At 38.3% G+C, this 24,672-nt stretch overlaps 1 protein-coding gene across 2 annotated transcripts in view; it reads left to right on the forward strand.

Annotated features, from left to right (window-relative positions):
• Positions 1–24,672, forward strand: part of PRKDC (protein kinase, DNA-activated, catalytic subunit) — a 252,204-nt gene that overhangs the window by 170,894 nt on the left and 56,638 nt on the right. For both annotated transcript variants that reach the window (XR_014307720.1, XM_082718849.1), the window contains exons 57-62: positions 1,467–1,674; positions 3,314–3,503; positions 4,629–4,844; positions 9,587–9,699; positions 11,682–11,813; positions 14,150–14,329. Coding sequence is in view for 1 of the 2 variants with exons in the window: in XM_082718849.1 (XP_082574975.1) it covers positions 1,467–1,674; positions 3,314–3,503; positions 4,629–4,844; positions 9,587–9,699; positions 11,682–11,813; positions 14,150–14,329 (1,039 nt within the window). In the remaining variant the exon portion in view is untranslated. The remainder of the gene's footprint in view (positions 1–1,466; positions 1,675–3,313; positions 3,504–4,628; positions 4,845–9,586; positions 9,700–11,681; positions 11,814–14,149; positions 14,330–24,672) is intronic.

Raw genomic sequence — 24,672 nt, forward strand, 5'->3', positions numbered from 1 at the left:
TCACACTATACATATTAATATTAAGTGAAATGTTTGAAACTTTAGAAATAGGAGAAAACTATAATATTAATTATATAGGGAAATAAAACATGATTACTATTTTCTGTCGGGTTTGGCCAGCAAAGCCTGATAATGGTGAATGAAAGGATTATTCCCAACACCTTAGTAGGAGAAAGGAGGGCCAGATGCTCTAGTGGTGAAAGGCCTTGAGCCAAGCTTTGTCTCTTCTTTTATTGTGAGTTTAATTAATACACCATGTGCAAGGCAAGGAGCCTGTGAAGTACGTGACCACTACAGGTGCCTGTATTTTTAAACCCCACTCCCTGGATGAGACCCATGAGCGGAAGTAAGAATCTGCCTGCATTCAGCCAAGAAACTTCAGACGAGACCCAGCATCTAGGCACTCCTCTTTTGCTTTTCAATTAGGCTCATCCAGGGAGGTTTATACAAGTCAGGTTTTATCCATCCAAACACTATGAATCCCCACAGTTTTCCTCTAAAATGCCTACCCTATTAGTTTTATGAGTGTTTTATCAAGTACTAATTATATAAGAAGGGGTATAAGCTTTTTGTATGGTTCTATATTTCAATTTTCCATTCTAAATTTTATTTGGATTTCAAAAGCATTCATAAATTGTAAAACCCAACCCATGTTTTTGTTTTTTTTTTAAGTAAGGGGAAGGGCAGAGGAAGAGAGAGAGAATCACACTATGTGGAGCCCAGTGTGGGCTTTGATCTCATAACCCCGACATCATAACCTGCAATCAAGAGTCAGACTCTTCATCAACTGAGTCACCCAGGTGCCCTAAGCCTAACCTGGTTCTTAAGTAGTTCAAGTTGTGAATAGTTTATGGCAATAATTTTTGGAGTGAATTGTTTTAGCAAGGCAGTGAAGGAATACATATAATTTCTTAAGGTGTTTTCTCAATTTCCAGATACTTAATATTATATACTCATAATTGAAGATTCCCCAGGCAGTAGAGATGAGAAATCATCCAGTTTTGGGGCACCTGCGTGGCTCAGTGGGTTAATTCTCTGCCTTCGGTGCAGGTCATGGTCTCAGGGTCCTGGAATCGAGCCCCACATCGGGCTCTGCTCAACAGAGGCCTGCTTCTGCTTCTCCCTCCCGCCACCCCCCCACCAGCCTCTCTGCCTGCCTTTGATCTCTCTCTGTGTCAAATAAATAAATAAAATCTTAAAAGAAAAAAAGATCCTTAAAAAAAAAATCTTCCAGTTTTTCACCTCACCTCTTGTTAAATATGCTAAGGTTTTGGAATATTCCCTTCCTTCAATGCATATTATTGCTCATAACTCAGATTAAACTCCTTATACAATTTTGGATGTGGTTTTCCTCTATGTTAAGTTTTATAGTGATGACAGATTGCCTTCTCCACATGACACAATGTGTAGGACTTTCTTATTTGCCAATATCTGAGAAATATGCTTCTTTCCTCTCTGCTTTTCAGATTAATTATTCGAAATTTCTGGAGCCATGAGACTAGATTACCTTCAAATATCTTGGACCGACTGTTGGCACTAAATTCCTTATATTCTCCAAAGATAGAAATGCACTTTTTAAGTTTAGCAACAGATTTTCTGCTAGAAATGACCAGCATGAGCCCAGATTATCCAAACCCTGTGTTTGAGCATCCTCTATCAGAATGCGAATTTCAGGTGAAGTACTTATCTCTGTAATAATAAATTTTATAAGCTTTTCCTGTCTTTTTGTCAACATTTGCTAAGAGTTAAACTGGCTTTTATTGAGATATTAATGATGTATGACATTAGTTTCAGGTATACAACATAATGATTTGATATTTGTTTGTATTGTGAGATGATTACCACAGTAAGCCTAGTTAACATCCATCACCACATAGTTACAAATATTTTTTCCTTGTGATGAGAATTTTTAACATCTATTCTCTTAGCAACTTTCAAATATATAATACAGTATTATTAACTGTAGTTACCATGCTATGCATTTTACCTCCATGACTTACTTATTTTTTAACTGGAAGTTTATACCTTTTGACCCCCTTCACCCATGTTCCCTCCTCCTGCCACCCCCCCTCCCTGTCCTCTGTCTCTGGCAGTCACCAGTTTGTTCTCTGTATCTTTTTCAGTTCAATTTGTTTTGTTTTGGTGTTGTTAGATTCCACATGTAAGTGAGATCATGTGGTATTTGCCTTTCTCTGTCACTTAGCATAATGCCCTCAAGGTCCATCCATGTTATCAAATGGCAAATTTCCTTCTTTTTTATGATTCAATAATATTCCATTGCATATGTGTGTGCACACACACACATCACATCTTCTTTATCCATTCTTCCATTGATAGACACTGAAGTTGCTTCCATTTCTTGGTTATTATGAAAATTGCTGCAGTGAACATAGAGGTGCATATATCTTTTTGAGTTAGTGTTTTGTTTCTTTTGGATAAATACCCAGAATTAAAATAGCTAGATCATATTTTATTTCTAATTTTAATATTTTGAGGACCTCTGTACTGTTTTCCTTAGTGTTTGCATCAATTTATATTCTCACCAATAGTGCTTGAGGGTTTCCTCTTCTCCACATCCTTGCCAACAGTTGTCATCTCTTGTCTTTTTGATGAGAGCCACCTGACACATGTGAGGTGATGTCTCATTGTGATTTCGTTTTGTGTTTCTCTGATGATTAGTTGTACTGGGCTTCTTATTTTACTTGGATTACACATTCCTTTCTGAAACACATTTGATTTAGCCTCATATGCTCACACTCTCTTGACATGCTCACACTTGTTCCCCTTTCAGCCTCCACTTAGATTTTCCTTTCTCCGTAATGCCATCCTCCTCCCCATCCATTTGGTAGACACTGAGTTTGCCTCTTCTCCTGGCAGCCTTAACAACCTGTGATGATTTACATTTTTACACATGTGCTCACTTCATATCTGCTAGCCTGGCTAACTTAGCCTGACTGTTTTGCTTGCGCTTCTCCTGTGACTTTCTTAGTGTTGAGCACATAGTGGGACTTTGGAAGGAGCTGAGCCCTTCAGCTTGTTAGTGTTGTGGTGCCACCACTAGGTGTGGCATTAAGCCATTTAATGCAGAATGTGAAGGAGGAGAAATACAGTTTTTCCTCCCCCAATACTAATCACTATTTCTAGATGACAAATATTTAGTTAAAATGTTTAAATTCGGAAAGTTTCTTCAGCTGTTTTCCATAGAGATACATGAAATTATGTATTTACTGATAGTAGCAATGAATTTTAATAAAAATATTTCAGTGTTGCTAAAGAAGGACCATTATTTCACTTGGAACTCTCTTACATGTAGGAATATACCATTGATTCTGACTGGCGTTTCCGAAGTACTATTTTCACTCCAATGTTTATTGAGACTCAGGCCTCCCAAAGTGCTCTGCAGGCCCGGACCCAGGAGGGATCCCTCCCATTTCAAGGGGTGATGGCTAGGCAGATACGGGCCACCCAACAACAGTATGACTTCACACCTACACAAACTGCAGGTAACTATCACACCTGAACACCTGCCTGCTCTGCACAAGGCAATATGATCTGTGGAAGTGGCTTCCACTACAAGAACATTGACTGTAAGAGAAGTGAAACAATAATAGAAAAAAGTGGTAAGAACCACAGAAAAGATAGGTCAGTCAAAGGAGAAAAGCATTGGGATTCCAAGAGTCATCAAATTCTTTGAGTTGGAACAGAGAAGGCAGGGGAGGGATGTTGGGGACCTGGTGTTTAAAGGATATGGAGTTTCTGTTTAAGATGATTGAATATGCTCTGGAGATGAATTGTGGTGATGATTGCCCAACAGTGTGACACCATAGTTCTGTACACTTTACATGATTAAAATAGTTAATTTGGTGTTCTCTAAATTTTAACACAGTAAAAAAAATAAAAAAGGACTGTTCTTGACTAGAAAAAAACAAAAGTAACAGTACATGTATGTTTTGGTTTGGTTTCACATTTTAAACCCCTTATCTCAAAAGCCAAGTTCTGAAGAGCTAAATCAAAATCATTTACTGTGTTTATAGTTTATTAAACTTCTCTTTCCTGAATTGTTCAGAGAAGTACAAGTTATAGAGTAAAATACCTAAATTATTTCATATAAACATTTCAGATGTTTTTCCTTTATGTAAATTTTTTCATGTTTCATTGTTTCTAGAAGTAGAAATGATTTGAATAATTACCATGAATATTTTATGACATTATATTAGAAGTCATGAATCTGGAATGAATGAATGAATGAATCTGGAGATACCAGGTGTCATTACTATAATGATCACAGTGGCTTGAAGGAGCAGATATGGTGTTCCCTGCTTCACAAATGAGGACACAGGCTCAAATACCTGAGCTGCCTCTGATCACTCACTAGTAACCTAGCAGTAAACTGCCTGTTGTCTTTCTGCTGTGATGTGGCTGTCTCCCTGGAGGAGTTGTCCCCAGTGACAATGGCAGGGGATTACGTGGAGGCCCCAGGTGCCACAGAATAATGCATCCCTTGTCACACACAGTGTGTCTGGCAGTTGGCAGTGCTCCACCAGGTGCAGTGGTGGGGTGGGGTGGTCTGGGCAGGGTTGGGCAGTGTTAAGCATGCTGTGACATGCTCTGGTCATGCCTGTTTGTAGATGGCAGAAGCTCCTTTAATTGGCTGACTGGGAGCAGTATTGACCCACTGATGGATTATACAGTCTCCTCATCATCGGATTCCTCATCTTCCTCCTTGCTGTTTGCCCACAAGAGGAGTGAAAAGTTCCAGAGAGCACCCTTGAAGTCAGTGGGACCTGATTTTGGGAAAAAAAGGCTGGGCCTTCCAGGAGATGAGGTGGATAACAAAACAAAAGGTAAAGTAAGCTTGCTGAAATGTACTTAAAATACGTTAATGCAGAGACTTAGATAAAGAAAAGTGCATTTCTGACTGCATTCACATTTCCATGTAACCTTATAAGTCCATTAATTTTTTTTAATTTTTTATTTTTTTATTAACATATAATGTATTATTAGCCCCAGGGGTACAGGTCTGTGAATCGTCAGATGTACACACTTCACAGCACTCACCATAGCACACACCTTCCCCAATGTCCATAACCAACCACCCTCTGTCCCCACCCCCCAGCAACCCTCCCTTTGTTTTGTGAGATTAAGAATCTCTTATGGTTTGTCTCCCTTCTGATCCCATCTTGTTTCATTTTTTTCTTCCCTACCCCCCAAGCCCCTCACCTTGCTTCTCACATCAGGGAGATCCATATGATAATTGTCTTTCTCTGATTGACTTATTTCACTCAGCATAATATCCTCTAGTTCCATCCACGTCGTCGCAAATGGCAAGATTTCATTTCTTTTGATAAGCCCATTAAAATTTAATTTGGATGCTCCAGGATGGCTCAGCATATAACTCTTATTCTTGGGGTCATGTGTTTGAGCCCCATGTTGGGGGTAGCGCTTACTTAAAAATATAAAATTTAATTCAATAAATATTCAGTACTTACCATGTTGAAAGCCTAGTTTCAGGTGTTCCAGAAAAGCATTGAGTAAATTGGACTCATTCCATTCATTTAGTGACTTTCTGAGCATCAGGGCTTGGTAAAGGCAACAGGTCGGTGATCTTGAAGGTGAAGCAGAATTAGTAAGTCTCAGAGAGAGAAAATGAGAGAGTGCCAGGAAGGACCTGGGGAAAAGGCTGACTTTGGGACTAGCCTCTGGAGGCTAGGGGTGTGGGAAAGGGGAGGGTAAACAAAGAATGAGGCAGGGAGTATGGAGTGGATTTGGGAAGTGGAGGGGACCCAGATCAGCTTAAGATTGTTTAAGGACTTCACAGACCTATACCCCTGGGGCAAATAATATATTATATGTTAATAAAAATAATTAATTTTAAAAAGAGATTGTTTAAGGACTGGTAGGCCTTGTAACGGTCTAGCCTATGGGACACACCCACAGGGAGTAAAGGGCAGACAGCTGGGGATGTGAGCCTGGTGCTTTAGGAGGCAACCAGGACTTTCTGCAGTGTTCCCTGGATGACCTACTGGGGGATCTGCATGGAGCAGCATCTGAGCCTGAGGAGGCCCTGGTGGCAAAGGCAACAGGCACCTCTGATCCCACCACACATCCAGTGTCCTGGTGGGGAAGATGAAGGGAGATGTGTCACGGAGGCTGCAGGGAAGTGCAGGCAGAGCTCAAAGACCAGTGCTGGCTGAAAGGGTGTAACTCAGCTTTTTATGAGAATGGCAACTCTGGAAGTGAGTGAAAGCCCAGAGGAAGAAAATGGAGAAAGTAAAGGTCCTAACAGAACCTTAGAGAAATGTCAACCATTTGAATTTAGATATAAAGAAATAAAATTAAGAGCAAGAATAAATTTCTTTTACTCTTATTTGTTTTTTATTAAGTTTTTTAATTCCAGTATAGTTAATGTACAGTGTTATATGAGTTTCAGATGTACAATAATATAGTGATTCAGCAGTTTTATACATCATTACTCAGTGCTCATCATGATAAGTGTACCCTTAATGTGCTTCACCTACCTCACTCATCCCCCAACCCAACTCCCCTCAGATATAATTTATTTTATTTTATTTTTAAGTAATCTCTATACCCAATGTGGGGCTCAAACTCACAACCCTGAGATCAGGAGTTGCACACTGTGCTGACTGAACCAGCCAGGTGCCCCTGATATGCTTTATTTTAAATGAGTAAGGGTAAATTCCTTTAGGAACTAAACACATACATGAAATACTTTCCTCATTTCCAACCACTCTTTTTCACATTTATGTCACAAATCTGTGGTCGTACATAATTCTGTGAATTTTATGTAGATGATGTAAACTAGCTTTCTTTTGCTCACCATTCTAGGTTTCTGCTCTGTCTGTTCTGCCCCCTGCTTGGTTGCCTCCCACCAGTCTTTCTTTTATATCCTCTTCCTCTGCTGTTTCTCTGCCAGACTGTCATCTGGCCAAAGTGCATGGTTCTCTGTCCTTCTGTAACTGACAATGAAAACTCTGAAGTTAAAACGCAGTCCCAGAATGACTGTTACTTTCCCATGGCTCATTAAGTGTCTTGCTGACCTCAAACCCATGGCACATAATCCTCCCACAGGATTATTGTTGAGATGGGCATTTGGGGCAGCCTGCAGTCCAGTTAATGCATGATGATTGCCCATGACCCACTCTACTGAAAGGGGAGGAGGCTCAGAAAACAAAGGGGCATGGCTGAGGATCGCAGCATAGTACACAACTCAAACTGTTGGACAGTTTTTCCCAGTTGAGCAGTCTTCATTGACTTTGTATAGAAATTAAGGAGGATAAGAGGTAAAACCCAATTTTTAAACCCTTTTCCTTAAAAGTTTTATATATGAATTTGAAAAAACTCATAGAACTGAGGCAAAATGAATACTGTTAGCTATCCATTTTAATTTGGTTAATATATTTGAATCTCCCCTTGTAGATATAAAATATTTCCTACACTGTCCGTCTTCTTTGTGGGTTATGTATTTTCTTGCGTAAAGAGGAATATTGGGAAGTTCATAATTTATGGTGAATTAATCCTTACTGTGATATTATCATTGGCATTTAAAAATGAAATTGTAACCTAATTAAAATATCATTTTTCAACTATTTTAATTCTTCATTACAGTTTCCTTTAGTCATTTGTTATTAGGGTAATACATGCAAGTAGTTTGAAGAGTCAAATACTTTGCCAAAGCTTTCTAGAAGAAATAGCAACCCTCCATATCCATTCCCCAGATTCCAGACGCAACCACTTACACCCTTCTGTACCTCCTGTATTGCTACCCTACCTTTTTTTTTCTTTCAATATTTGTTATTCTCTTTTGCTTGCGTTATGGACATTGAGGATCTGGCTCCTTCTTGTCCCTCACACACACTTGCAATGAATTCTTCCTGTGTAGTTTCCTCTTATTTTGACTGCATAAATATTATATCTGTTCAAAGTATAGTGCTACTATGATTATTTTGTATTTCTTGTATAATAATTTTTTCTGGGCATTAATAATTATTTTGGTTTAGATTTCTGCATATTATTACTTGATTTCCTTTGAGTTGTACCATTGTCTTTTACTGTGTCCCAGTACATAAATGTTTTATCTTAAATGAAATCTCTCCTGGAGCTTTTGAGCCACGCTGTTCCAGGCTACTGCTCTTGGGGTGTCTGCTCAGCTGTGGTTCAGAGACCACCTCTTCGTCCTGAGGGTCTTTTCACCTCTCTTGGATCCGATTCTTCTTTGGCTTGTTCCATCTTTCTGATGAAGCACTTCTTCATGTAGCTTCCTGAGAAAGGGAGTCAGAAGCCCTAAGCTGTTTTTGATGCTTTGATGGCAGTCACACCTGCTGGGTATTTTAGCTATAGAATTTTGAGTGTGAACTCATCAGGGTTCCCTAGTACCCAAGGTTGGGTTGGGAAACCTACTGGCATTCATTTTATTGACTCTTTGTTAAGAATTGGTTCTTTGTTAAGAATTGGCAGAACATCTTAGGATCCTTTCTTTTAAATAAATTTTAGGAAATTTCACAAAAAGGTCCTTTGAAGCATGCAGGTCTGTTAGTCCATTTTTCTGGGCATAGGAGGGCCCTTTCAGACTGCTAATGCATTTTCCAGTTTTGCAGTATTTTTTCTTGGATGATTTTGTTGATGATTTCCTCGTATCAGTTTTCTTTTTGGAATACAGACTTTATCAGCTCTTATAATTTTCTTGTTTTTCATCCTTTTTCCTTTGTATTCTGGGAAATCACTTTAACCTATCTTCTAACCTTTACTTTTAAGTTATATTTTTGGTTTCTATGAACTTTTTATGTTCTCTGAATGCCCTTCCAGCGTTTGATCCACTGTTGGAATTTCTGCTTTTGTCTTTTTAATAAATGATAATATTTTGAAAAATTTTTCCCCTGGAAGGACTGCTTTCAACAGTTGCTCTTTCCTTATTTTTTTCATTTCTGTCTTTCATGTTTGAAGCTTTCCTCAAAATGTCTGGTGACTTGGCTTTTCACTTATATTCCCAGATGAGGCACCAAAAAGGCATTTGGAATAACTACAGGCTGGCAGGCCAGGGTACCAGTACTCTAGAGGCCAAGCACGACCAAGCAGCTCCAGGTTCCAAAAGCCCTTGTGGTCACTCATGGTGTAGTTGCTGTGCTTGCAGCGATGTCAGCCCTGTGCACCCATGGGCCCTATGTCCTCTCCCAGGCTCGGCACCTGCAGCACTAGGGACAGTGCTTCCTAACCACATCTCCTGCTGCAGCCTCACTTTCCTCCCTTCCCATGGACATGCCTGCTGCTGCCAGGTCCTGCCCCTTCAAGGTCTTGTCAGCTATCCTTGTTTGTTTCTGTTCTCTGTATGGTGGCCCTGGGGTTGGGCTGGGTTGGTTACAGCTTTCTGTTCTCTAGTTTCCAAAACTGGTTAGTGGTCTTCTGTCCTGTTCTCTTTTCTTCATAGACTCATGTCATTGCAACAAAACAGAACAGCTAGATGGAAGTAAGGAAATAATTATACTTTCTATTTCAGGCAATTCTAGAAAGGAGGTGAAGTCAACTGCAAATGTCAAATTGACCATCTGTAACAAACCTTTATATTCTTCAGGTATAGACAATCGGACAGAAATATTAAGATTACGCAGGCGATTTATAAAGGACCAAGAAAAGCTCAGTTTGATTTATGCCAGAAAAGGTATTGCTGAACAAAAACGAGAGAAGGTTTGTATCTATTTTGAGAATTTGAGTGGTCAGAAATATTTTTTTTTATATCAACGGATATATACTAAGGAAATAAGATTCTTGTCAGATATTTATTGCATGACAAAATTACAAAACCAGCAGTATATGAGTTAAAGTTACTTATGAACCAAAGATAATTCCTCTGACTAATGTAGATGTAAAGGACAGTGGTGACTCACTAATGAGGTCATGGGAATCTTGGAATGGGGCATGTGTGTGTAGTCCCTTGAATCTGAGGTTTGTTGTGGCTCATGGGCACTACCAGGACCTCATCCCTGCCCCTTATCTCAGACTCTCACTGCAGCTTGGCTTTGTTCTTCTCTGTGTACAGCTTGGCTTTCTCCATGTGGTAGAGACACAGCCTCCAATAATTCCTGAATTATCTTACAACTTTAGCTGCTGGGAAGGATTAGCCATAATCTTGCTCCACTTTGGGTCTGGGGCCACTGTGGAACCACATTACAACCAGCTGTTCTCTGGGGTACCTGGATGAAGAGGGAATGGTGAGCCCAGAGAAAAGGATGAGCAGGCCAGATGGATGGTCCTGGGTTATCTGCCAAAAGCAGTGACCTAGTACGGCATGAATTAAACATTTCTCAAAATGTGGAAATAATGGAAGAATTTGTTCAGCAACAGCTTCGGTATTACTTAAAAACCAGTAATTATGACAAAATTTTCAAGAAAGACAAGACTGTATGTTTAAAAAAAACCAACTGAGTTTATTTTAATTCAGTTTAAATCTTCAGTCACTTAATTAACTTGCAAATCTGAGTATGAAGAAATTGAATGGTTCCACTATATCTTCTGTGGAAAGAAAATGGACATTTCATCTCTCTTGTCTGTGTAAGAACAGCTATTCTCTTGAAGGCAAGGGTCCAAAATCAGTGCCTCAAAGTCCTCCCATGCTTCTTCTCACTGGCCCCACCACACATGGAGAGCGTTCTTCTTTGCCCACTCAGAAGTAGCCATGAGCTACTAATTAAGCCTGAAACCTAACTAGGTGTGCCTGAAGGAAATAAAAAGCAGAATATGAACAGAAGGAAAAGATAAAACCAGGATTGCTGGATAGAAATCAGAGTGGGATATTTTGGTTTGATACAAATAAAGTCCTTTAATAAATGTAGAATGGCCTGCTGTGTGAGGCCATACATTCCCTCTGACACAGGTGTTCTCATCTGAAGTGGCTGACCTCTCAGTAAGAATGGCATCAGAAGTCCATGTGCTTTATTTGTTGGGAGCATTGTGCTCAGTGGCAGGCACTGCGCTCAATGCTAATGGTATAGAGGTGAATATGATATAAACATTCATGGAGCTACAACCCAGTGTGTACAACAGAACCAAAAAAATGAATGAGTTAAGATTATAGTGTGCAGTTGGAGATTAACCAAGCTATGCCCATGTGGGGAAGACTGTTAAAGTGAGAAAGCAAGCCTCTTTGAAAATGATATCTGAGGTGGGAACCAAATGATGAGAGAAAAACTGTGAAAAGACACTCTAGGCAGAGATGAACAGGTCCCACAGCCCTGTGTGGTGGAGAGTCGGGGTGACTCAAAAGCATGTGCAAGGCCAGCGTGGCCTAAGCAGGTGAGCAGGGTCAGGAAGAGCTGGGCTGTGGTGATATCACTGGGCCTGTTAGCCAAGGGTTTTTTAAGAGGAATTAAGGGGAAGAAATGAAATATGGCTTTAAAAAATTCTAATTCAAGTTCTCTGAGTTTACAAATATTCACACTATTTTGTGATAAATGTTTAATCATACTGCTCATTTGATAGTAATTTTTATTTTGGATTTATTGTCTACCATAGACTGGTAAAGTGTAGGGACCAAACCATTTTGGGTAAAATTTATCATCAAATTCACCTTTATGTTAAAGATAAGTACTGACTGATCGTTTCATAGTTCATGTACTACAAATTTTTTCAATAAGAATTCTAATCTTCTTTCTTGGTTCTAATGATTATAGGAGATAAAGAGTGAGTTAAAAATGAAGCACGATGCCCAAGTCATTTTATACAGGAGTTACCGTCAAGGAGACCTTCCTGACATTCAGATTAAATACAGTAGCCTGATCACCCCCTTGCAAGCTGTGGCTCAGGTTGGTCCTTGAATGCTTTATTTTTCTATTGACTGATAAAAACTATTTATCAGTTCCGGGGGCTACCGTATGCTACACTGAGGTGTTGTGGCATACCACTGTGTGTGTGTGTGGCATAATGCTAGATGCTGAAATATGCTATATATTGTGTAAATTTTCCAAAACTTATATTGCTTAAAATAATGTTATATCTGCATAGTCTTTGTTACTCTTTTTTAAGCTTTTTATTTAATCTAAATAAATATAGATTAACAGGAATTTGCAAAAATAGTACATAGTCCCATATACTCTTTATCTGGCTTTCCCCACTGGTGGTATCTTATTTAACCATTTATGTTGATCTAGAAATTGACATTGGAACAACAGTGTTACCTGGACTGGACATAACCATTTTTTCCCTCATGTGTGTGTGTGTGTCTGTGTGTGAGAGAGAGAGAGAGAGATTGATTCTGTGCAATTGTAGCATATGTACTGATTTATGTAACTACTATCACAGAAGAGCCCTTGAGTGTTATAGAGTGCTTTCACATTTCTTTCATTAGATTCTCCCAGTAATTTCGTGACATAAAGGCAGTTTTTTAGACACATTTACAGATGAAGAACTGAAGGTTAGCAAAGAATGGATAATTTGGTTCAAACTTTGTATTCTTGCTGGGTGTGAAACTAAGACAACCCCCCCCCTTTGTTTTGATTCCTGGCCTAGTGTTTTTCTTCACCCCCATTATTTCCCAGTTTTTCTAGTGCTTTGCACATAATATTCACATCACTGCCTCAGAAATGATGCTGCCGCCTACTCTCCTAGGCATGGTTTGCATCTTCCCATGTTGCATAGGTATGTGGTGTGTACTAATGATAGCAGGTTACAAGCCTGATACTGCTGAGACCCATGTCCCAAGTCAGATCATCTCTTTGGTGCTTGGAAAATATTGAGATGGTGAATATTGTTTTGAAAAAACGTGACTACATTTTTTTCTGTTCTTTGAAAAGGAATATGTGTCCTTATATTTCTCAAATTCCAAATACTTTATTCAACAAGTGCTATATATGGAGCAGTTCCATCTGGATGCCAGGGACTGCTCTAAGCACTGAGGTGCAGCTGTGAACAAAACAGACAAGGCCTTCTCTGCTGTCCAGGGGCTCCTCTTCTTCAACATGAGTGTTGCACACTAGAGAACTGAAGAGGAGCCTGTAAACTAGTCATTACAGCACATGTCCAGTGACAACATTCTGTTGCTCTGAAAACATTCTTTAGCTTAAGCACCATTGTATCATAATAGAAGAAGCATTTGGAACTCCCTGGGAAGTGAGGGAATTTGTGCATAAGACTCAAGATTTGGGTTCTAGACATGGGAACCTGTCTGCTGCAAGTTAAGTGAAAAAAGTTATTGAACAGATACCGTATGAGAGAGTGTGTGTTGTAGTAAAAGAACAACCCATGGCAGTGACTATCTTTATGTAGTATAATTGGGTTATTTTCTTTTTTGCTAATTTATATTTTCTGAAATTTTTTATAGCAACCATATAACTTTTATAAAGCAAATAAATTACAAAATAAAGAACAAATCAAGAACTTTTTATTCAGACACAGTTTTTACCAAGCAAAATAGTGTTCAGATCTTATTAATTCATGCATTCATGCCTTCCTTTAAAAAATACAGACACTGCATGCTAGGGACTGTTCTTAGTACTGGTGTCGCAGGCACCAGTTCTTGTAGTCATGGAGTGTGAGGGTTAAAGCCATGAAGGTAGCATTCTGTTAGAGTTGAATACACCAAACATTAAAAGCACAAAAATGGTTACTGATGGTTTTAACAGTTTAAATGGTCGTATTGATGGGACTTTGAAATTTTAAATTGGCATTTTATTTAAGCTTATCAGCTATCTTTAGCTTTATGATGATACTAATGTAAAGATAGTACTTAAAAATCTCATTTAATCTTTCTTGAAGATCTTATCAATTACTGCAGTGGTCACTTGATGTGCTTTAACTTGGCTAATCCTTACCACAGCCCTGAGATGTGTTCTGTTATCCCTACTTTAAAGATGAAATATCTGAAGGTCCAGACTCACCCATGAGTTAAACTCTGTGGCTACATATGTGATTAAGCCAGCTTACATTATTTCTGGGTCCAAAATCCATGATACCACAAGTATATTTGGTTAAATTTCAAACACTAGCCATGTCAATGTCTGTTAAAACTTTCTAAACAGAATTGAGATGTAAATTAGATATGTTTGCAGAAATTTGTGTTTTCAAATAAAGCTCTGATAGTATTAGTGAATTGTAGCATTTTTACTTCAGATCCTAACTTGTCTTTGTTTTGGGTATTTTACAGAGAGACCCAATAATTGCAAAAGAGCTCTTTGGCAGCTTGTTTTCTGGAATTATAAAAGAGATGGATAAATACAAGACCAAGTCTGAGAAAAACAACATTACTCAAAAGTTGCTACAGGACTTTAATCATTTTCTTAACAGCACTTTCTCTTTCTTTCCACCTTTTGTCTCTTGTATCCAGGTAAGAGTCTATACATGCTTCATAAATATGCATTATCTACTTTCCCATCAAAAGACTGTGTCATAATAACTTAATTTGTTTCACAAACTGAAGCACAAGGTGTTTGAGTATATATACTCTGTATGGTTGGTTACCTCTTCCCAGAAGGGTTGTTGTGATTTGATTGTATTTTTTTTTTTAAACAAGCATATAGGGATGTCTGACCCTTGGTTTCAGCTCAGGTCATGATCTCAGGGTCCTAGGATCAAGCCCCACAACAGGCTCTAGGCTCAGTGGGGAGTCTGCTTGAGAATTCCGTCTCCCCCTCCCCTAACTTGTGCCTGCTCTCTTTTTCTCTCTCTCTCTCTAAAATAAATGGATGAGTCTTTATTAAAAAAACAATAACAACAAAAACAAGAAACCCAAAAACCCCAAATTTATATTTGACTGAATAATTAGAAATCAGCCTTGGTATAAAAATGTTCTGATTTTGGGTGCCTGGGTGGCTGAGTGGGTTAAAGCCTCTGCCTTTGACTCAGGTCATGATCCCAGGGTCCTGAGATCGAGCCCTGCATCTGGCTCTCTGCTCAGCAGGGAGCCTTCTTCCCCCTCTCTCTGCCTGCTTCTCTGTCTACTTGTGATCTCTTTTTCTCTGTCAAATAAATAAATAAAATCTTTTTAAAAAAATGTTCTGATCAATAAGTCAATCCCTTCAGTAATTTGGTTAAGTCCTACATGTTGTTAGTTGTTTTTGCTTATATACTGTTTCACCAGATTATTTCCTGCCTCCTGATTGCCTTCAACAGATTTTGATTGAGCATATTCCTGACTTTGTAAGTGGTGGGGATGGTGAGTGATGCAAAGAGGCACAAATCTCTACTTTCCTGGAATTACAATGGACAACAAACAATAAACAGAAGAATATAAAAGATAGCATGAAGTAGTCTTAAGTGTCACAGAACTTGAGTAGTACAGAAACACCAGTGTAATGTAGAGTAGTAATGAAGCAGGGGGAGAGACATCCTCTTGAACAGAGTGATACCACAGGGTGGTACCATGATAGATATTTAGATGGAGTGGTCAGAGAAGGCCTTCTAAGGCAGTACAGTTTGAGCATATATAGACATAGTTTCAGTTACTACTTAAAACGTGCTTTCTGGAAGGTTACATTTTCATGTAAGAAAGGTTTCCTTTGCCATTTAAAACATGGATCATTACAAAGTCCCTAGTAAACTGTTTCAGTTCATTTTAATATTTTTAAATTTTTTAATTTAAATTAGATTTAATTAACATATAGGGTATTGTTAATTTCAGAGGTAGGATTTAGTGATTCATCAGTTGCATATAACACCCATGCTCATCCCATCAAGTGCCCTCCTTAATGCCTATCAACCGTTTACCCCATCCATCCCACCCACCTCTCTTCCAGCAACCCTCAGTTTATTTCCTATAGTTACGTGTCTCTTATGGATGGTTTGTTTTCTTCTTTGTTTTCATCTTATTTCTATTTTTCCTTCCCTTCCCCATGTTCTTCTGTTTTTATATTTATTAAATTCCACATATGAGTGAAATCATATATGACCTTATTTTGTTAAAGTTCCATCCATGTCATTGCAAATGGCAAGATTTCATTCTTTTTGATGCCTGAGTACTATTCCATTGTATATATATATACCACACCTTCTTTATCCATTCATCTGTCTATAGACATCTGGCTCCTTCAATATTCTGGCTATTGTGGACATTGCTGCTATAAACATTGAGATGTAGGTGCCCCTTCAAATGACTGTTTGTATCCTTTGGATAGTGCTATTAATTGCTGGGTTGTAGTGTGGCTCTATTTCTAAATTCTCAAGAAACCTCCCTGCTGTTTTCCAGAGTGACTGTGCCAGTTTGCATTCTAACCAATAGTGTAAGAGGGTTCCTATTCCTCAGCATCCTCACCAACATCTGTGTTTCCTGAGTTGTTCATTTTGGCCACTCTGACAGGTGTGATGTTGAATCACATTGTAGTTTTGATTTTTATTTCCCTGATGCCAAGTGACATGCATTTTCTCATGGGTCTGTTGGCCATTTGTATGTCTTCTTTGGAAAAGTGTCTGTTCATGTCTTCTGCCCATTTCTTCACTGGAGTTTTTGGTTTTTTGGGTGTTGAGTTCGGTTAAGTTTTGTATTTGATATTTGCAAATATCTTCTCCCATTCTGTAGCTTACCTTAGTTTTGTTGACTGTATCCTTCACTGTGTTAAAGTTTTCTATCTTGATGAAGTCCCAGTATGTCATTTTTGCTTTTGTTTCGCTTGCCTTTGAAGACATGTCTAGTAAGAAGTTGCTGCAGCTGAGGTCAAAAAGTTACTGCTTGTGTTCTCCTCTAGGATTTTCATGGATTCCTGTCTCACATTTAGGTCTTTCATCCATTTGAGTCTACTCTTGTGTATAGTGTAAGAAAGTGGTCCAGTTTCATCCTTCTGCAGGTTGCTGTCCAATTCTCCCAACACCATTTGTTGAAGGTATTATCATTTTTCCATTGAATAGTCTTTCCTGCTTTGTTGAAGATTAGTTCACCATAGAGTTGAGATTCCATTTCTGGGTTCTCTATTTTATTCCATTGGTCTATGTGTCTTGTTTTTATACCAGTACCATACTGTCTTGATGATGACAATTTTGTACTGTAGCTTGAAATCTGGAATTGTGATGCCTCCAGCTTTGCTTTTCTTTTTCAACATTGCCTTGGCTATTCAGGATTAAATTTTAGGATTGTTTGTTCCAGTTCTGTGAAAAAAGTTGATGATATTTTGATAGGGATTGCATTAATGTGTAGATTGCTTTGGGTAGCGTAGATATTTTAACAATGTTTGTTCTTCTATTCATGAACATGGAGCATTTTTCCATATCTTTGTGTCTTCATCAATTTCGTTCATGAGTATTCTGTAGTTTTCAGAATACAGATCCTTTGCCTCTTTGGTTAGGTTTATTCCTAGGTATCTTATGGTTTTTGGTACAATTGTAAATGGGATTGATTCCCTGATTTCTATTTCTTTTTCATCCTTGTTAGTGTCTAGAAATGCAACTGGCTTCTGGGCATTGATTTAATATCCTGGGACTTTGCTGAATTTCTGTATCAGCTATAGCATTTTTTTTGGTAGAATCGTCTGGGTTTTCTACAGAGTATCATGTCATCTGCAAAGACTGAAAGTTTGACTTCTTTGCTGATTTGATGCTCTTTATTTCTTTTTGTTGTCTGATTGCTGTAGCCAGGACTTCAGTACTATGTTGAACAATTGTAGTGAGAGCAGACATCCCTGTCGTGTTCCTGACCTTAAGGAAAAGCTCTCAGTTTTTCCCCCACTGAGGATGATATTTACTGTGGATCTTTTGTATATTATGTATATGTATGTATATGTATATCTTTTATGATATTAAGATATGTTTCCTCTCTAGCTACATGGCAGAGAGTTTTTATGAAGAAAGGATGCTGTATTTTGTTAAATGCTTTCTCTGCATCAATTGAAGGATCATATGGTTTTTGTCCCTTTTTTTATTGATGAAGTATATCACCTTAATTGATTTGTGGATGTTGAACCACCCCTTCAGCTCAGGAATAAATCCCACTTGGTTGTGGTGAATAATCCTTTTGATGTATTGTAGGATCCTATTAGCTGGTATCAGTGAGAATTTTTGCATCCATGTTCATCAGGGATATTGTTCTGTAATTCTCCTTTTCAGTGGGGTCTTTGTCTGGTTTTGGGATCAAGGTAATGCTGGCCTCATATAATGAGTTTGGAAGTTTTCCTTCCATTTTGTTTTTTGGAACAACTTCAGAATAGGTGTTAATTTCTTAAATGTTTGGTAGAATTCCACTGGGAGGCCATCTGGCCCTGGACTCTTGTTGTTGGGAAGTTTTGGATTACTGATTCAATTTCTTTGCTGGTTATGGGTCTGTTCAGGTTTTCTATGTCTTCCTATTTCAGTTTTAGGAGTTTATATGTTTCTAGGAATGCATCCATTTCTTCCAGATTGTTTAATTTCTTGGTATATAATTCCTCGTGATATTCTCTTATAATTGCTTGTATTTATTCAGTGTTGTGATCTCTTATCTCTCATTCATGATTTTATTGATTTGGGTCCTTTCTCTATTCTTTTTGATAAGTTGGGCTAGGGGTTTTTCAATCTTACTAATTTGTTCAAAGAACTAGCTCCTAGTTTTGTTGATCTGTTCTGTTTTTTGTTTTCTTAACTTCTATATCATGGATTTCTGCTCTAATTTGTATTATTTCTCTTCTGCTGGATCTAGGTTTTATTTGTTGTTCTTTACCCAGCTCCTTTAGCTGTAAGGTTAGGATATATATTTGAGACCTTTCTTGCTTCTTGATACTTCCCTCCTAGGAAGGCCTTTGCTGCATCTAAAGATTCTGAACTGTTATATTTTTATTTTCATATGCTTCCATATATTTTTAAAAATTCTATTTGGGGCACCTGGGTGGCTCAGTGGGTTAAGCCTCTGCCTTTGGTTCAGGTCATGATCTCAGGGTCCTGGGATCGAGCTCCACATCAGGCTCTCTGCTTGGTGGGGAGCCTGAGATAGAGGCTCTCTATCTGTCTGCCTCTCTGCCTACTTCTGCCTACTTCTGATTTCTCTGTCTGTCAAATAGATAAATAAATAATCTTTTAAAAAATAATAATAAAATAAAATAAAAATTCTTCTTTAATTTCCTGGTTCACCCATTCATTCTTTAGATGGATGCTGGTTAACCTCCATGTATTTTTTGTTCCTTCCAAATTTTCTCTTGTGATTGCATTCAAGTTTTAAAGCATTGGTCTGAAAGTGTACATGGCACAATCTTGGGTTTTTTTATACTGGTTGGAACCTGATTTGTGACCAAGTATGTCATCTATTCTGGAGGGGACATTCCATGTGCACTCAAGAGGAATATGTATTCTGTTGCTTTAGAATGAGATGCTCTGAATGTGTCTGTGAAGTCCATCTGGTCCAGTGTGTCACTCAAAGCCTTTGTTTCCTGTTTATCTTCTGTTTGACGATCTGTCCATTGGTTTGAGTGAGGTGTTAAAGCTCCCTACTGTTATTGTATTATTATCAATGAGTTTCTTTAATTTTGTTATTAATTGGTTTATATATTTGGATGCTTCCAAGTCAGGGGTAGAAATATCTACAATTATTAGACCTTCTTGTTGAATAGATTCTTTTTATTATGAAGTTGTGTCCTTGTTTACCTCTTTGGTTTAGAAACTAGTTTGTCTCTTATAAGGATGGCTACTCCAGCTTTCTTTTCATGTCTGTTAAGATGATAAATGGTTCCCGTCCCCTCACCTGTCACTATCAATCTGGAGGTGTTTTGGGATCTAAAATGAGTCTCAGCATATTGATGGATCTTGTTTTGTTATCTAATCTGATACGCTGTGTCTTTTAATTGGAGTATTTAGTCCATTTACATTCAGAATAATTCTTGAAGGAGATGACTTTAGTGCCATATATTACTTGTAAAGTCAGCGTTTGTATAAATTGTCTCTGTTTCGAGGTGCCTGGGTGGCTCAGTGGGTTAAAGCCTCTGCCTTCAGCTCAGGTCATGATCCCAGGGTCCTGGGATTGAGCCCCACATCGGGCTCTCTTCTCAGCAGGGAGCCTGCTTCTCCCTCTCTCTCTGCCTGCCTCTCTGCCTGCTTGTGATCTCTGTCTAATAAATGAATAAAACCTTTAAAAAAAAATTGTCTCTGTTCCTTTCTGATCTTTTTTTATTTTTGAGCTCTCTCTTCCCTCAAAGGATCCCCTTTAATATTTCTTGCAGGGCTGTTTTAGTGTTCATAAATTCTTTCAGTTTTTGTTTGATCTGGAAACTCTATCTCTCCTTCTATTCTGAATGACAGCCTTGCAGGATAAAATACTCTTGGCTGCATTTTTTTTTCCCATTTAGCATGTTAATTATGTCATGGCAGTCCTTTCTGGCCTGTCAGCTCTCTGTGGACAGGTCTGTTGCCGGCCTTATGTGTCTACCCTTATCAGTTATGGACCTCTTGTCCTGAGATGCTTTCAGGATTTTCTCTTTATCAGTGAAGTTTGTAAGCTTTACTATCTTATGTTGGAGTGTTGACCTATTTTTATTGATTTTGTGGGGGATTTTCAGTGCCTCCTGGACTTGAATGCTTTTTCTTCCCCAGATTAGGGAAGGTCTGTTCTATAATTTGTTCAAAGAAACCTTCTTCTCCCCCTCTCTCTTTACCTTCTGGACCTCTATTACTCAAATATATTTTGCTTTATGGTATCACTGATTATTTGAAGTCTCCTTTGGTAATCCAGTAGTAGTTTTTGTCTCTTTTTCTCAGCTTCCCTATTTTCCATCATTTTGTCTTCTATATCACTGCGTCTCTCTTCTGCTTTGTTTATCCTAGCTATTAGAGCCTACATGTTTGACTGCATCTCAGTATAGCATTTTTAATTTTGGCCTGATTAGATCTTAGTTCTTTTATTTCTACAGTAAGGGAGTCTGTAGTGGCTTCTCTGCATTTTTCAAGCCCAGCGTGTATCTTTATAATTGTTTTGATTTCTAGTTCCAATATGTTACTTGTATCCATATCGATTAAATGCCTACCAGAGAATAGTACCGCCTGTTCTTTCTTTTGCACTCATTTTCTCCATCTAGTCATTGTTTTCAGAAAAGTAAGGAGGAAAGAATAAAACAAAACAGCAGAAACAGTAGTAATAACCACCACAACAAAATCCTCAGGAAGTTGCTTCTGATATATGCTGTGTACATTCTGCTATTGTGTTTTGGCTGCTCTTTCCCACTGGTACTTCCTCTGTAGCATTTCTTCTTGCTTGCAATGGAGTGTTTTGACCCTTAAGTACGTATGGTTTGATTTGTCTGTCAAGTTAAGTTTGTAAAGGAAAAAAGGAAAAAAAAGAGAAGAAAAAAAAGACAAAACAAAAACAAAGCCTGACCTAAAACAAGAGAAAGGAAAACAGAACAAAAATGGATACAAACAGACAAACAAACTGTAAGCGTGATTCTAGAAAATAAGAAACAAGGAAGGAAAGAAGAGTAGGGAAAGAAGAAAAGAGAGAAAAAAAGTAGCCAGGCTCAAAAATTAAGAGAAGGAAACAATCAAACCAACAACTGAACAAAAGATTATCAGCCTGATACAAAAAAAAGGAAGAAAAAGGAAAAAAAGAGAGAGAGAGAAAGGGGGAAAAATAGATGATTAAAGGATGAAGAATAAAAAATAAGAAACAGAAAAATGAAAAAAGCATTAGAAATTAAGAAAAGGGGAATCAAAAACAAAAAAGAAACAAGCTTTGTCCTGTTTCCACTGGAATGTGATGTTTTGGTACTTTCTTTAATCAGTGGACTTGGTAGATTGTGGACTTATGTTTCTCTTCTTTGGAGAGGTTTGCTGGACTGGTTCACAAGGTGACTTGCTTTTATAAAAATGCCCCTGCTAGGTGCTGGGGTGCAAGATGTAGTGTAGGAGACTCCAGAGTCCACTGGAGGTGTTGTGTTTCTCTTTGAAGTCCTTCTGTGCTGGTGGTGGGAGGGAAGTAGGAGGGATGGTGGAGGATGTGGAAAATGGTATCACCCAGCCCTCCTTTCTCCGGGGAGTGGAACTCCCAGCCACTGTTCAGGAGCCCTCTGAGAAGAGCAAACAGTCTCCTGTGTCCTGTGGTTTCATCAGTTCCCTGCCCTAACCTGTCTGTGCCTAGACTATTGGCACACCCAGAGCCACAGATCTGTATTTTATCTCTGGCTGGTGGTTGATATTCAAAACTCCCAAGTTTTAAAGGGCATAATAAGGTGTAGGCCCACTCCCAAACCAGGAGGAGAGGCTTGGGTTGTGTCAAGCCCCATACTATCCGGAAAAACCATAGCTCAGTACATGTGCAGAGCCTACAATTTATTGTAATGCTCAGTGAAAAGCTGGAACCAGGTTATTGGCAGTATACACTCAACTCTGTCCCCTACTCCCCTCTGTCCCAGAAAAGCCTTTGCAGAGGCTTGAATCTATTGTGGCAGATAGCAAAAACTATGACCAGGCTAATTGCACTGTGCTCCAGTCTCTGCTTTCTGCTTAGTTCAGCCACAGAAAAGCAGCCACTCAGCGCACACAGGTTTAAGTCTGTTGTGGCTCACAGCAAAATGTTACTAAGAGGCTTTCTGCCCTCTGTGCACACCTGTGACTCTGCTGATGAGCACCGATCAGTGTTTCCAGCTGGCCTTTGGTCCTTTGAGAGGCAAAATATGCTCTTCCAAATGATCTCTGGAATGGGTGTGATCTCACCCTATTCAACCTAAGGGATCTCACTGTGGCTTATTGTGTGGTTCTTACCCACTGGGCTCTTTCCCACAATCTCCTTCTTCCTGGCTTGGCTCTGAGAAACAGATTCTGTCCCCTTCAGGGCCTTGTGGCTTTCCTCTCCACCAGTTCAGGGCTCTGAACTTTATATCTGCCCCCCTACTCTTGCTCCAACTGTGCAGATTGTTTCCTTAATCCTCTGATTGTCCCAAAACACTTAAATATTGATCAAGCTGTATTTGAAGGACATGGCAAGTTCAGGATCCCCCTACTACTCTACCATCTTAACTCCATCCCCCAAAGCCCATTTTTGTAATTTTGTAACTAGTAACCTCCCTGGAGTAATTTAAAGTATATATTCTTTAATATTATTTATCAGTAGCTTTGGTTTGCAAACTAATTGGGTAATAATTCCCTACTATGAAATACTAGGTTTTCCTGTTTTATTCTTTCCTATGTAGCATGAAGCTATTAATACAGTTTCTTTTTATATATTCTATTTTTATTGGTTTAAATATAAGTAGAGTTCCTTCATTGTTTTTTTCTTGGCTACACTAAAGATAAAATTTGAGAAATTGTATTGAATTAGCCAGTATTTCAAAGTAAGTTTCTCTTTACATTGTATTCCTAAGTAATTTTTTAAATTCTGAATTCCTAGCTTTGTCCCCAAATTTATTTTAAAAAGCTAGTTTTTTTCATTGCTGTTTAAGAGTCATTAACTATCATTAAGTAAATACATGATTTTTACTCATTCTAGAGCTTGTATTCGGCATTGCCTACGGAAAAAGCAGTATGAATGCAAGTCAGTGCCTGCAGTTGGCAGCATTTGCTATTATGATTTTCTGTTTGTGGTTCATACCTGAAAGTATGATTGTTTTCCTCTTTTTAATGCCATCTTAGTACATTTGCATGGCATTCACATGAGTTCTTATTCTAGCAAGCACTCTGTTGAGATGCCATTGCCCAGCCATGACATCCCAGAATGAGTTTCTTGTCTGCTGTATATCCTGTATTTGTCAGAGTATCCTAACTATATACATTAAACTGGAAGAAAATTTGGCCGTTTTTCCATGACACAGTCAGTGACTGGCAAACGGATAATTGATTTGGTGTCCTACATATATGCTATTCACTGCTTGTTTGATCTTTATAAAAATTTTGATTTTCCATATGGTTTCACTTATTTGTGGAGCATAACAAATAACATGGAGGACATGGGGAAATGGAGAGGAGAAGGGAGTTGAGGGAAATTGGAAGGGGGGGGTGAACCATGAGAGACTATGGACTCTGAAAAATAATCTGAGGGGTTTGAAGGGCCAGAGGGTAGGAGGTTGGGGGAGCCAGGTGGTAGGTATTAAGGAGGGCACGTATTGCATGGAGCACTGGGTATGGTGCAAAAACAATGAATACTGTTACGCTGAAAAGAAATTAAAAAAAAAATTTTTTTTTAATTTTCTTTTACAGAGCACTTATTGATATTGTATGTGTGAATCTCTATTTAAGAACTATGGAATATATGAAATGAAGAAATGTTTCTTGCCTTCACCTAATACAGTGAGATAAGGGTCCAAACAAAGAATACTGTTATTCCAGTAGATTGTCATCATTTTGAAAATTAGGCTTCATTACTTTATTCTGTTTTGGAATTTATAAAAAGTGAAATCAGCTGAAGATTTTTTGCTTAGCAAATCATTTTTATAGAGTAAAATGATACTGTCAACAAGATTATACAGAATAGTCAATCCTGAAAATAGACTTACAGAACTCATTCAAATTATAAGAATACATTTACATATAAAGGAATGATACACCAGTAATAGTTGTTTACTTATTTAAAACTTTCACAAAAGACTTCTGTTGGCAAGTGGGAATAAATCTTACGCTACATGCCATCAGGGACAGCACTGTTGATTACAATGTCTGGAACACAGAGGGCATTTGGTAAATACAGAATGAGTTGATTCCTTGAAAATTAAAAGTATACTTATTTTAAAGATTTTATTTGTTTATTTGAGAGGAAGCAAGTGAGCATGTGTGCACATGTGTGACCTTGCATTAGCA

This window comes from Mustela nivalis (genome assembly GCF_964662115.1).
Source record: "Mustela nivalis genome assembly, chromosome: 2".
Taxonomy (NCBI): Eukaryota; Metazoa; Chordata; class Mammalia; order Carnivora; family Mustelidae; genus Mustela; species Mustela nivalis.